The sequence below is a fragment of the Heteronotia binoei genome, chromosome 1, assembly GCF_032191835.1.
Source record: "Heteronotia binoei isolate CCM8104 ecotype False Entrance Well chromosome 1, APGP_CSIRO_Hbin_v1, whole genome shotgun sequence".
NCBI classification, from domain to species: Eukaryota; Metazoa; Chordata; class Lepidosauria; order Squamata; family Gekkonidae; genus Heteronotia; species Heteronotia binoei.
In genome coordinates, this window is record NC_083223.1 from 75,044,617 (window position 1) to 75,059,205 (window position 14,589).

The window sequence follows — 14,589 nt, forward strand, 5'->3', positions numbered from 1 at the left end:
AGTTGCTTGTAAAAAGTTAGCACAGCACAGCACCCGCACAGCAAACAGCATGACAAAGGAAAGCTGTTTATAAACGCTTTCTACTGTCCCTGGTCTAAACTTGCCCTGTCTTGAGAATGACTTACTTGGTCTGACTGCCTGGGGCCTCACAGGCAGGAGCCTCCATGCTCACCACATCCTCGCTTGAGCGCTCGTTCCAAACTGCTTTCTCTTCCTGCTAACTCCAATCCCCAGAACAAAAGAACTTCCTGCCTTTCTAGGAGGCTTTCCCCCTAGTGTTGTTGGTTTGGCTCTGGAAGGGAGGGGGGGGGGTTTGGAGGGAGGCTAGGCCCAAGCCTGCTTAGGAGTTTCATGTTTTCCCTCCCAATGAAGCACCAACACTGACTAAGATGGCGTTTCTCCACATAAGGGTTCTTTGGAATTTGTTTCATACTTGAGCCCGTAAGCAAGGGTCTCGGTATGGGTAATCCTGAAGGACCAGGCTGTCTGACAATTTTTCTTCATCCGCTGAAGTAATTCGTCTGTCTTGGAGGAAAAAAGGGAAGAGTCCTCAAAAGGTAGGTCTTCTACACAATCATGAATTTCAGGAGGAAGGGGCTGTTAATCAAAGCCAAGCATGTCTCCTTAAAATTATCAAAGATGCCATAGTGCATACCGAAGCACTGGCCATGGCTGCCCACGTTCAGTTGCTGCTTGGAGAGCCCGAGGATCTGTCTGGATCACTTTGGCTAAAGTTTTTTTTGTTATCAGGGAGTTGGTCAAGATAAGGGGTGATCTTTTCCCAAAGAAAGAGTTGATAAGCTGCCACAATTGCCTGGTAGCTAGCTATTCCTAAATGCTTAAAGAAGATGCTTAAAGAAGATTAATAGTAAGTTTTTCTGCCCTACTTATATGCAGGAGCAGAATGTGAGCCCACTCTCTGTTTTGCCTGCATCTCTTCTGTGATCAGTGAGAATGGATAAAGAGAAATGGGCAGCTCTCCTGCTGGACCCTGCACATGTTTTCAACTTTTTGAGATGTAGCTGGAATGGAGGAAGGACTATTCCAAACTGATGTAGTCATTTTGAGGATTCCCTCCAGGAGAGGAAAGGCTACTATCTCTGGTGTATCAGGTAGAGTTGCCCTAGAATCTTGTCTTTGGGCCTGGTATCTACAGCAGTTACTTGAATGTCAAGGGACTGCACCATCATGACTATCTGTTCAGAAACAGGCATAAGTCCTCATGTGGAGAGACTGGATCCTGATCTCTGACTGTCATCAGGAGATGGTTTTGAGGCCACCCCATAATTAGCACTGGCTCTGATGGCATATTCCTCAGATCCATAAACTGGCAGAACTAAATGGGAGTTCCAGTAGGCAGGTGGGTGTGGTCTGCGCATCAAAACAGCATTGTGATCTTTAGGTTCCATCCTTGGTTCCGAAGGCCACTCCCTGTATTCCTGAGATGGATAACATCAGGAATGGTGATGGCCTGGATCTGGAGGTGGTCGAGCAGATGGAGGGACTGGCAACATAAAAGTATGTCCCAAATGGACCTCTCTCTGTGGTTAGGTAGCATGTAAAAGGAAATTGTGGAGGAGAATGCCCTATGGGGGATGGAGTACATGAGGTAGTCTTTCCCACTGATTTGTGTGGTAGACTTTGGAACCAATTCCTTCAGAACTACCTCTTGGTTCTGTCTGTGCAAGTTGGATCCATTGAAACTGAGTGCTGTGTCGTGTTTTGATTTGGACTTGTGATTCTTCAGAGGTGGTTCTGAGAAAGACCTGGCTGGTGTTGATTCTGGGGTCCTGTAATGTATGTGGTTTGGGTCAGACTTAGAAACCAATTGAACTGAAATAACTGACAGTGGCTGAGAAGAACAGTTGGAGGTTGGCTTGGGGGCTGAGAAGCCAGATTTTTTAACTGGTGCAGATGTTTTGGCTGCCGGGTTGAATGAAGTAAGTAAAGCTTTCTCCCACATGGCTGCCTTGAGCCAGAAGGCACAGTCTGCACAGGTCTTTGGGGTGAATTACTGGCATATCCTACATGCCACCGCATTATGGTTTTCCCCAAGGAAGAACAGGCAGACAGAGTGCTCATCAGTTCAAGTCATTTTTGTCAAGCAGGTGGCACATTTTTTAAATAAAGACATCTTCTCAATAAGGAGATAAAAACAGAGCTAATGATGAGTGTTCTTCTCAAGGCAGCAGCAAAGAGAGACCTGAGGAAGGGAGATGTAACTTAACTTTCACCTGTGTTAAATATTTGACATTCAAAAGGAGACATAAGCCCTTGGCTCCATGTTCCCTCCAATGTCAAAAAAGTGGTCTTGTTCCTTTAATAATTGCATTTACTAAACCTATCCTCTTACATAATAAGTTAAATAAAATAAACTCTTCTTACCCTAACGCTAACATTTGCATCATTTATCTAGAATGACACCATGACAGGTTTTGTGACAGTACAAAGATTAGGGTAGCCATGTGCCCTCTCTGGATGGAAAATCTCTGACCACCAGCTGGCCTAAATTTTTTTTAAAAAAACTGTTGTTGATAAAATTGATGGCTCCTAGGTTTTCCTGGAAGTGATGTTATGCTTCCCTAGGATTTGCCAGGAATTCTTTGGTAGAACCACAGAGTTTTCTATGATTCCTAGAGAGGACTGATGTCACTTCTGAGTTTTCCCCTGAAAGTGATGCCAGGCCTCACTTGAAATTGCTGAAAACCCTATGATTTTACTATAGAAATTCTGGTGATTCCTAGTGAGGCGTGATGTCATTTCTAGGTTTTCCTGGAAGTGACATCACACCACCACTGACTGGACCCCAGGCCCATAGCTAACCAGGGGCCCACAGTGCCTGGCCCCCTAACAGGTTTTTTGGGGCCCTCACCCCCATCCCAAGGCCACTCCCCTCCTGTGTGATTTAAATTGCACCCCTGCCCCTCCCATGCCATTTAAAGGCCTGCCAACCAGCTGATCAGCAGGCTCTTTAAATCACACTTGAGGGAGAGTGATGGCCCCCAGCCTCTCTAGCTTTCTGCACTCACCCCATGGGCCCCTCCCCAGTGGCCCCCTGCAGCCCCTCCCCCTGTGGCCCCTAGCTACAGGGCTGCTGGTCCCCATCCATAGCCTCCCCAGTTTCTTACTTGTTGTCAGGCCAGACCTGGCAATTCTAGCAAAGGTAAAGTTTCTGGTGTGCACTTTACCTTATGCATATGGTTTGATGCAGCAAATCTTCTCTAAGGTATCTTAGGGAGCTATGGTTTAAGGGTAGTATCATATTTAAGTTATTTCCTGCAAAATTTATGGTAAACTTTGGAAATTTCCAAGAGCAGCCTTAGCTATGAGTCAGCTGGAGCAACTGCCCCAGGTCCCACACTGGGGGGACATCCTGGAGGCCCCCTATGCACCCAGTTCCTGTGGCACTGCCACTTGGCCTCACTACTGTCTCTGGAGTCATGGCAGGGGGCAGAACCTTCAGAGTAGCAGCCAGATCAATCACAGTGTTTTGTGTGTGTGATTGCTACAGGCTACTAATATGAAGTCACCCCAGCACCCAGTGATCAAGGAGGCAAAAAATAGCTCTGGAAGAGATCCTGTCATCACTGTCCCCCAGGGAAAAGAAGGGAAAGCAGGCTGTACAGCTGGTGCTGCTGGCTCATGGCAACAGCTGCTCACTTCTAACCACTACTCACAGTGGTGGCTGCTCATACCCACCTTGTCTGGGATCAGGCTGCATGCATATGCAGCTGCTCATGCCCATCCCATCTGAGGCTTTGGCAGCTGACTTATGGCAACTTGCACCCACTTTGGATAGGGCAAGTGTATTTCTAGTGGGACTGAAGCATCAGTGATTCTGAAGATCCATCTGAGACTTTTGCTCAGGACTCCAGAATAACTAGCACCATCCCTGGAAGTTTCAGAAAAGAAATATATTATTTGCACAGTTTGGGAGGCAATTCTTAACATTAATTTAAATTGCTTGCTCTTGGACATATTCAAGATTAAAATGCTGAACAAATATTTTAAAATCATTAACTGCAGTTATTTTTTATACTTCATAACAGTATGAAACAGCGCTAATAGTTTTAAAATTGATATGTAAATTATGGTTTTATATGTTTTATTGAATTGATTGTTTTTATGATGCTGTAAGCCGCCCTGAGTCCGCTTGCGGAGAGGGCGGGATATAAATGTAAAGTAATAAATAAATAAATAAAAACTATATTAATGGGTTAGATCCAACCAGCTTTTATACTGGTGAAAAAGGGAGGTGGGAGTCTCATTTGATCACAAAAAAAAGCTGTGTTGGGAAGCAAAGGCCTGTAAGGATGGCAGATGTAGTAAGGAGAAAATATTGAGTTGAGTGAAAAAGCTGGCTGGATCCAACCCAATGTTATCAACTGTCACATTTTTCAAGCAAACGGAGACATAATTTGTAAATAAGACCATTGTCTGGGGTTGTCTGACACAACCCAGCAAGCCCTGATGTCCATGAGGATGGGTGGAGCCCAAACCTGCCCCAAGGTCGAAGCTCATGGACTTACTTTGGCCAGTGTTGCAGGAGCCACCCAAAGGGACAAGATAGGGAGGAAGAGGACCATTGGGCCAGAAGCAGGCTGTGCATGCCGCAGCATGAAAAGGAAAATGCAGTATGTGTGAAGTTGCATCGGTGAGCCCAAGTGGAGCATCAGCAGGTATTACCAGGCCAGATTGACCTTAGGGTTGCCAGGCCCAACTCAGGAAATACCTGGGGACTTTGTGGGTAGAGCCTGGAGACTTTTTGATTTCCTAAAATAAATAAATAAAAATACAGCAGTTCAGTTCCCCTGAATACAGTCTTCATTTCCTCCTCTTTTTTTGCTTCACAGGTTTCCCAGCAGCTGCACCTCCACTAAATGAAAGTGAATTAACACTCACAAAGCAAAAATAAACAGTTTGCAACTGTACACTTTTGTGATCTCACTGAATCAATGGTAAATTGCTCACTGGGTCAATGGTAAATCACTTTACTCACAGGAGTTGCTGAATGTAACAATCTGCTGTATTTCAACCAACTTCTTCAGATTAATACAGGAAAACAAACGTTTCATCCCATAATCATGGATCCAAGTCTCAAAGGACTTTAAAGGCAATAACTTTTTACTATCCATTTTACTATACAAATGACCAGGGTTGGTGCCAAGCTTGCTGGCACCCTAGGGTGGGAGGGGGCCGCCCCCTCACTCCTGAGTGATTTAAATTGTGCGGAAGGGCACCCAGGAGCAGCCGCTGCCATTCCCACACCAAGGAAACATCCTGCTGATCAACGGGGCATTTAAATCGTCTGGGAGGACAGCGCCTGCTCCTGGGCCCTCTCCTGATCATGGGTAGTACTGGCAGAAGCAGCCAGGCCAGTTTCCCTCTCCATTTAAAGAGCTTGGGAGGGAGAGGCTAGCCCAGCTGCTTCTGCCAATTCTACCTGTGATCGGGAGAGGGCCCAAGAGCAGGCACTGACCTCACGGATGATTTAAAGGCCCTGCTGATCAGCTGATCAGCAGGATCTTTCCCGGGCATGGGAAAGGCAGTAGCTGCTCCTGGGTGCCTTCCTGCATTATTTAAATTGTCCAGGAGGGAGGGGTGGCCCCCACACTTTTAGGAGGCACCTAATTCAGTGCCGCCCCCAGGGCTGTGCTCTAGGTGACCTAGTGGGCATGCTGGCCCTGCAAATGATTTCTAAAATAATAGCGAAACAAACAGAGCTACTGTGCTGCCTTCCTCTCTCACACACTCACTGGGAAGAGCCATATGGCTCTGCCTGCTCACCTCCCCCCTGCTGAGATTTAAAGATGCACACACATTCCAAAACACATACCGCTTGCATGCTTCTTCTAAACCTGCAAAGATCTGAAGACATATCATGGCTGTTGGGGCAGCATTTCCCTCCACTGGCCAGATGGCTGGCAGTGGGGTGGAGCCTTCAAAACCAGGAGATCCCCTACCCAGACCTGGGGGCTGGCAAGGCTAATCAATGTCCAACAAGCCCACCAAGCAACCCAATGGGGTGGCACTAGGAACTGGGACAAGCTTGGCCCTACCTCCTCACCACCATGACCTGGCGCTGAAAGCCAGGCTGTGCAGGGAGGCTGAGGAAGTGGCTGCAGCAATGGCTGCATCACATGGGGGAGGGCAGGCCTGGCACATACCAAGAGGAAGGCAGGGAGGTGGGATGACATCCCAGTGCAGGGTAGCCTGGGACCAATGGTCGCTCCCTGCATTTGATGGGCAGGGATCAGTACCCCTGACAGGACAGCAGGGCAAAATCAGCAGGATGGGGGGAGGTATAAAAGGAGGCTCCATGGAGCAAGCCAAGGAGGAGTTGGCTGGGGGCCTGGCTGCACAGCAGGGTCCACCAACAGAGAGTAGGAAAACTTGGGTATAATAAACCCCCTCCATCTCTCATTCTGAGGCTTGTCGGAACATCCTTTCATACTGGTCAAGTTGGTGGAAGGCAGCATCCCCCAGGAGATGGCCCTTGGGTGTGACAACCATTTATTTACTTACTTGCTTCATTTAAAGTCTGCCTTTCTCATCATACTCATGACATATTACAAAATTAAAAAAAAAATGCCATACAACAATACAGACTATAAACAATACAATAAAACTGCTTTTGTTTTGTTCAGACATTGAAACTATAGCCTTATTCCATTGATAAAAATGTTCTCTTGAACAATTCCATTTAATGAGAGTATGAAATAGGGTTGCTGCCTCTGACTTTGGGATGGACCTTAGGAGAGGAGTGGGGTTTGGGGAAAGAAGGGAGCTCAGTGGAGATGTGGTGCCATAGAGTCTACCTTCTGAAGCTGTCATTTCCTCCAGGGGAACTGTGATCTCTGTAGTCTGGAGAGCCACTGTAATTCCAGAATTCGAGGTCCACGTGGAAGAGAGCCTTCAGGGGTGTCAAGCATGCAGCATGGAGGCCGAATCAAGCCCCCGGAAGGTTCCCATCAGGCCGCTGAGCAACTGGCTGTCATCTGTTTCCTTCTCCTTCTCTCTTGCTTCCTTTTGCATCACAGCTTGCTTTGCCAGGCTTGCTCAATCGCATAGCAGAGCTACTGAGCCAAGTCTCTCTTCCTTCTGTTGGCTGAGGCTTTCCCCCCTCCTGGTGTAGTGGATAGAATGTTGCAGTAGGAACTGGGAGATCCATGTTCAGATTCCTTCTCTGTAGTGGAAGTTCACTGGGCACCCTTGGCCCAGTCACATGCTCTCAGTCTGAGCTGTGCGTTGTAAGGATAAAATGGAGGAGAGGTGAACAATGTAAGCTGTTTTGGGTCCACATGGGGGAAATGCAGGGTATAAATGAAGTAAACAAATTAAAATCAATAGAATGATAGCCAGTGAATAGAATAAGGGAGCTGACCTGGCTAGAAAGTGGGAAGTGGTTACAACTAGAAACCCTTTCTCTAAACTTTTAAAATATACCTTAATATATCTTGCATGGACACACATGCACAAATGGGTTTTTTTCAAATGTATACAGACGCTGTTGTGATTAATAAAATACAAATTCATTTAAAAGCATTACTGAATTTATAGTAGCTTTTAATCAATGGATATTAATAGTACAACTGCTATTATTTGGGGGTTAGCAAAAAGTTTTGCTCAAAAGGGATCCTTGTACTCGAAAAGGTTGAGAACCACTGGTCTAGTGAAATTACAGAGGAAGCTGTTTGAGGCCTGCTGCCTTCCCTTCTTACACCTATCCAACATATTACCTTTTCAAAACTTAGCACTGGTGGATTTGGAGACCCTATTAATGAACCGTCAGCCCCAAAATAACAGTTTGGATGAGGATAGCTGTGGCTTTCAGTGACTGCAGATATTACTAGAGTTATACTCCAACTTTGAGTTGGGAGATTCCTGGAGATTTATGGGGTGCAGACTGGTGAAGGGAAAGCACTCAGCCAGATATGCCATATTCAGCCGCCAAAGTAGCCGTTTTCTCCACGGGGAACTGTCCCTGTAGTCTGAAAATCAGTTGTAATTCTATGCCATCTCCAGGCCAGGTTGGCAATGGCAACCCTATTACACACAAACACGTCTGCCTGGAGAAAATGGACTCTCTTGCCTAACAAGGCATTTAGTGTTTCCTGAACATTTTAAAACTTATCCTCCCCTTTTTTCTTATCATGTCTCCGTCTCTCCAAGCGACAGAGCTGGGGGGTCGGGGAGAAAAGGACCGGAGGGGGGGGGGGAGAAACAGGGACGGTCATAGTATGTCAGCAATACAGCCCTGATGCAGCCATTTTAAGCGGGGGGAGGGATAAGGCTAAAGAGGTGTTGCCTGTTCTGAGCAAATAAGCTACACTTTCCAGCCACCCCTCCCCGTGTGTGCCTTAGCCTGCTTTGGTAAAGGGGTGGGGGAAAGAGATGAGTATTGAATGAAACCCGTTCTCAGCGAATTGGTGAGGAAAGGCAAGCATTGACCGTAGCAACCACAGCGGGCGGGGTATGCGCGAAGCCCGCAGACGGAATTGTCCTCCTGGGTCGGGTCGCTCTAGTCCGTTCTTCTTCACCGTCCCTGCGTTTCGGTGGCAGGCGGTGCGGCGCCTGGAGACAGCCAGCGCGACTGCTCTGGCCTTCCTCCCTTGTCTCGCTGAACCACCCGGGGGCTGACAGTGACGCTGGGCACAATAAGGGAAGGCGGGTGGGAGGAAGAGAGCCGCCGCCGCTCCCCCCCCGTGTAGGCCTCGCTGGAGGACTGGACCCTAGTTTTCGAGGGGCGCTGGGCTGCGTTCACCTTCCTTCCTTCCTTCCCCCCACCCTGATTAGTCACCGCCAAGTCAGCCTGTGACGAGGCGAGCCTGGAGAGAGCGAGGGAGACTGTAAAGGCGGCGAAAGGCGCAGGCCGAGGGGAAAGGCCTAGTCTTGTGGCTGCGCCTCTGAGGCGTCGGGGTCTGGGCCAAAAACAACTCCTCGGCGCGATGGTGTGAGAGTGGAGCAGAGGCTGAGGGAAGATGGCCGGTGGAGGTGGCGGCGGAGGAGGGAGCAGAAGCATTAGGGGCGCCAGAAGTAGTCTCTTTCTGGAAGGTAAGTGTTTGGGGGCTAGGGCCCCCAGGTTCACCCTGCAGGTTGGATCTGTGGGTAGGAGGAGGGACTGTATAATTTCCTGTAGATTTCCGGTAAATATTACGGGGTGCAGGGCCCGAGGGAGAAGAAAAGACGGTGTTTTCCTGTGGTTTTGGGGAGGGAAGAATATACATGTGTTAAGGAGGTTTAATGAGGGGCTTCTAATGAAGGGGGGTAGTGTGGTGATGGGTGGCTGATTAAGTAAGGGCTGAAAGTAATTGAAAAAGATACTATTGTGAATTGCTGTTTTCTGTAGTCAGGCTCTCTGGGCAGTGGTCTGCTTTTTTATTATTATCTCCCTCCCCCCCCCTCCCCCGTTTCCCAAAAGTAAGCATTTGTTTTCTAGCTGAAAATTAATGTGAAAGAGCATCTTGAAGGTGTTTGGAGGAACAGGATCTATTCCTCCCTCCTTCTCCCCCCAAATCTCATTTGAGATTATTGCAATCAGAGGTTTTACGTCTTCCCCCCCATATCTGGTGTACCTGAAAAGGTAAGGGAACTGGTTTAATTGGCCATGGTTGTGAATAGAAGGTTATGCATTACATGTAAAAATTACAAAAAAGGGAGAAGGTTTAATGTTTGTGTATGTATGTTTTAGATCATTCATTGTTCTTTTAGGAGATGCTTATTCTACTTAATTACAAGAAAATAAAGCCTTTGATGAACTATGCAGAAATTTTCAAGACAAGTTAATTTCTTGTTTTTCTACATCGGAAGCTTACTTTTTGTCCTGAAAATTATCTTCATTGGAAAAAGGAATTCCAAAGGAGATAGTGAGTTGGAGAATGACGGTTAGCTTCTCATATTTTACTGTTTTATAAGGGTATCATTTATACAGCTGATGTGTTATCTCTTAAAATAAGTATTGCTGCTGTTAATATATTAAGTCTTTCCCGGAACTGATTAGTGAGACTTCCTGCTGATCCTTCAGAGTGCAGGATGAGGAACCTGATGTGAAGGCAGGTTCATAGGTTATTTTTTCTGTTTAAAGAGGTCTTTGGGCAGGATGATGCTGGTTTATCTTTTATGAAGAGAAAGTTTTTCTTGTTATTGTTGCCTAAGTTCTACACTAGATATGATGCAGAAATTGTGTTTACTGCACCCCTAGTGCATTTTCACATACTCTATGATTGTCTTCATTAGTTATAAAGCAACAAATGAAATAGCTTTAAAGTACCATGGCTTAGAATGGAGTGAACCCGTTGATGTAGCAGTGCAGACTGAAAATGACACTGCATTATTGATGTAATCTAACACATCATGTTAAAGCTTTATTCACAAATGCAACCATCCATGTTGATGACTGCCTAAAAAGCATGCTTTGCCTGGAAAGCTGTTTATATGGAAGTTGGTATGAAAAGAATTTTTACTACATTATTTAAACCCTTCCAAAAAGATTTGATGGTGTGGTGAAAATTGCCGTAATGGTATAGAAAGAAAGTTGCTTTATCGTGTGCAGCAGCTTTGTTTCAAATGACCATCCACAAATATGTTTGCATTTGTGACACAATTCTATAGTTATGTTAGGGACTGTGTTATCAAGGTGTAAGCATGCAAAGATGCTCATGTGTGATGTTAACATTATCATTTAACTTTGTAAATTCCATAGCAGTTGGTTGATATCCAGGACAAAGGGGAGACTTTGCCAACATATTCCCTATTTGCGCCACTAAGTTCCCATACTGTCTGTAGCAGCCTTTCCCAAAGCTAAATCTGCTGGCAAGGGAATACTCTGCAGCCTTTCCCTTTCAGTAGATTTACACATGAGGAGGGTATTGCTGAACTATTCTGTTGGACAGTACATTGAAATTGTTTTTTTATGTAATGCTGTTTTACTGTTATGTTGATTTTATTGAGATTTTATTATTCATGTTGTACTCCGCCCTGAGCCCCTATGGGGAACGGGCGGAATATAAATAAACAGATAATAATAATAATATTAATCTGTAGTTCAACTTGACAAATTTGTGGTAGTTCATAAGGAAGTGAACCAGCCTTTTCTTTCAAGCAGTGTGCTTGAAGTGTCTTAGGCACTGTGAGAAGTGTTATCCTGTTCATGATGGTTTGAGCTCTTACAGTGCCTGCAAGATGACCTAGGGCCATACTGTAGCTGCGAGTCTATTTTTAAGGCCATGTTTTGTTCACTACAGCGGTGGTCCTTCAGCCTTTTTGGTATGCTGATTCACAAGTTTAAATTTACTTGGTATGGGGACTCACTTGGAAAAAAAACCTGTATTCACAAATCATTGAAACTTCTAGAGTCTGGGGCCCACTTTCACAGGCCTCAAACCACTTCTAGGTTAGGACCTACAGGTTGGGAAAAACTGCACTTACAGGACAGTAAAGACTGGCATTTTGCATTGTCCAGGTTATGTTGTAGACTAAAATCTTAGGCCACTATAAATCAAAGTAAAATGTTTTAATATTCATTAGAGGTTATTGTTTTATTTTGTATGAAAAGCAAAAATCTAGGAGCTTTTAAGGTGCAGTAGTATGTTAAGTTCTCTATTGCAGGATCTCTGTGGAAACATAAGTACCACAATTAATGGGGAGCAGAAGTCTGCAGCTGATGAAGTGGATGGTTATTTTAAATTAGTGGTGCACACACACACTCGTCTGATTTGTTACTGAGTCCCCAAGTTGCTGTGATAGGTGAACCAAAAATGGCAGAATCCATGTCAGGATCTGAACATTATCTTTTAATGACATATTTCCTTTGAGGAGCTTAGAGAAGCTTACATCATTCTTTCCTCCATTTTACTGTCACAGCTTTGGCTGAGAGAAAGGTGCTCTGATGTCACCCAGCATGTTGTCTTGACAGAGTGGGAGTTTGAATCTGGACCTCCCAGGTCCTAGTCCAACACTCAGACTACCACACCATGCTACTATGGTCTTATGATTCCCTCCCATGCTGGCTCATGCCATTCCTTCCAACAGTGGACAGCCCTTCCTGTCTTTCAACTATGACTGTGTATAATTCCTCCTTTCTTTATGTCTGTACTTTTTGCTGTGTCATTGGGTCCCTCCTTTTCAGGTTACTGCCTACTCTATAACCTCTTTTTAACCACTCATTCGTCATCATCTCCCAAACACTCAAATTGCTCTTCCCTCATACATACAATGCCTCCTATTAATAAGTATTGTGAAATTTCTTCAGAGTCCCCTCTTGAGTATCACCTCAGTTCCCTGTTTTTCTTCGAGTTACACTTCCACCCAGGATCTGTTGCCTTTTAATACTAGCCAATTGACAGAGGATTAGTTCTAAGCTACTTGCCTCCCTGTACAGGGAAACATCCTGATTCCAACACCTGTTCAGCCTGTGTATTGGAAGCTTTGCTGCCACAAGAACAATATAGTATGTATTAAATTAATGTATTAAGATCAATTGTAGAATATTTTGATTAGGATATATTTTAAAGCATATAATGAAAGTAGTGAGCACCAATTTCTGTAGACTTCCAGGAGCTATTTCCCTCATTACAGCCATGGTACTAACTTCAATCCAGCATGGGTGACTGGATGGAGGTAAAGACCAGGGGCGTCAAACTCATTTGATGAGGGCCAGATCTGACATAAATGAGACTTTGTTGGGCCGGGCCATGTGTGTACCTATTTAAGATTAGGTAGCAGAGATATAAATTTTTTAAAGGACACAGATAAACACAAAGATTTTTTTTTAAAAAAACCCTTAAAATAAAAAATGCTTAAAACATTAGCACTTGTTGGTCTTAAAGGTACTTTCTTTGTATTTCTCCCATGGGATCCAGGGAACTGGGCAAAGGAAGCTCTGGCTCTTTCCTTCCTTCCCCAGGGAGCCAGGAGGCAGAGGAGCCTCAACCAATGGAGAAAATCAAGGTTTTGCTCAGTAGCTCCTGTGGGATTGAGCAAGCCTTACAAAGCAAGCTGAGATGCAGAAGGAAGCAAGAGAGAGGGAGAAGGAAGCAGACAAGAGCCGGTTGCTCAGGGGCCTGATAGGAGCCTTCCAGGGGCCTGATTCGGCCCCTGGGCCGCATGTTTAGCACCCCTGGTATAGACTTTATCTGGATCATGCTATTTTTCTTAGTCCCTTGTAACAATATGAGCCCAGATAAAACATAACTTCTAATCTAGTCATTTTCTTTTCTAAGGGCAAAATAGATGTCCTGGGATGAAGGGGTTTATGGATTTAAAACTTAGAATATTCTTGCCATGGTAGAGTATTGCTGTGGGAGATACATATAGTCTTTTTTAAATTAAGGGGATATGTATACTGCTACTACAAAAGATAGCTATTTTTGGACATTATATGATGCTTTATGTACATAGTTAAAGTAGTCATGGTTGAACTGCTGGGAGTTTTGGCTTTTTCTGGGTTCTTTTGAAAGTACCACAGAAATCAGAATATCTGGTTGACTTGAGGCTACAGCTGGGAAAAAATGAACATGTGTTTTCTAGCCAGTGATAACTTGCAAAAATTTAAGTGGTTCTGGAAAGTTATCATCTATGTGCAGCTTAACTGCCCAGATTGCAGCAAACAAGCTTATGGTGCTAAAAGTACAGTCGTTACAATATACTTGGTGGCTGTTTCTTGATTGTAAAAAAGATCTGCAAGATATTTTTTTGAGGGATTATTGGGCAGGTGTCTGTACATGTGGTGCACACTATTTGTAATGATTTCTTACACATTCAAAGAAAAGTAGCATATTAGAACAAATCCAGTCAGTGAAAAAGTTTCCTCTTGAGTTGCATGTGTCATTGACTTATTAAGAATGATTTGCATCATTGGAACTAATGTAATGTAATGTAACATTAGTTCTTACGAAAATGTTTTCTAAAAAGTGAAATATTGGTTATACTGTATTTGAAACATTGCTTTTGTGATAAGAAATGTGACAAAATATATAGAAGAGTAGTTCGGTTCTGCTATCAAGTTAGCTTAATAAATGTAAATCTTCAGGAGAGGAGATAACATGCTCCTCCCTTGTAGTCTGCCCAGTTCTTCTAGCTAGATCTGCCTTTTAATTTATTTATGAGGCTGAGGCTACCTCTGTTGCAAAGTTACCTGTTTCAGTGAAAGCAGCAAGGACCACATCCACTTTCAAAAGTAACCACTGCACAGCAGCTGTATTTGTATGGCCAAGATGGTCGCTTGAATCTGCATAATGTATCAGGCTGGCTGGATTCTTAGTGAGGATTCTTTCCTTTTCTGATACATTCCAGAAATAGGGGTTTTTTTGTGAGTAAGAGGAAAATATTGGATTTATATCCTGCCCTGTACTCTGAATCTCAGAGCGATCACAATCTCCTCTACCTCCCCCCCCCCCAGCAGACACCCTGTGAGGTAGGTGAGGTCGAAAGAGCTCTCCCAGAAGCTGCCCTTTCAAGGACAACTCCTACGAGAGCTATGGCTGACCCAAGGCCATTCCAGCAGCTGCAAGTGGAGAAGTGGGGAATCAAACCTGTTTTCCCAGATAAGAGTCAGCGCACTTAACACTACACCAAACTGGTAGACTGGCA

General features: G+C 44.8%; 1 protein-coding gene across 5 annotated transcripts in view; it reads left to right on the forward strand.

The window, feature by feature from the left end:
* Positions 1-8,446: 8,446 nt before the first annotated feature.
* Positions 8,447-14,589, forward strand: part of SENP6 (SUMO specific peptidase 6) — a 77,186-nt gene continuing 71,043 nt past the window's right edge. For all 5 annotated transcript variants that reach the window (XM_060236123.1, XM_060236141.1, XM_060236132.1 and 2 more), the window contains exon 1: positions 8,447-9,054. In XM_060236123.1, coding sequence (XP_060092106.1) covers positions 8,982-9,054 — 73 coding nt within the window. In that variant the 5' untranslated portion in view covers positions 8,447-8,981. The remainder of the gene's footprint in view (positions 9,055-14,589) is intronic.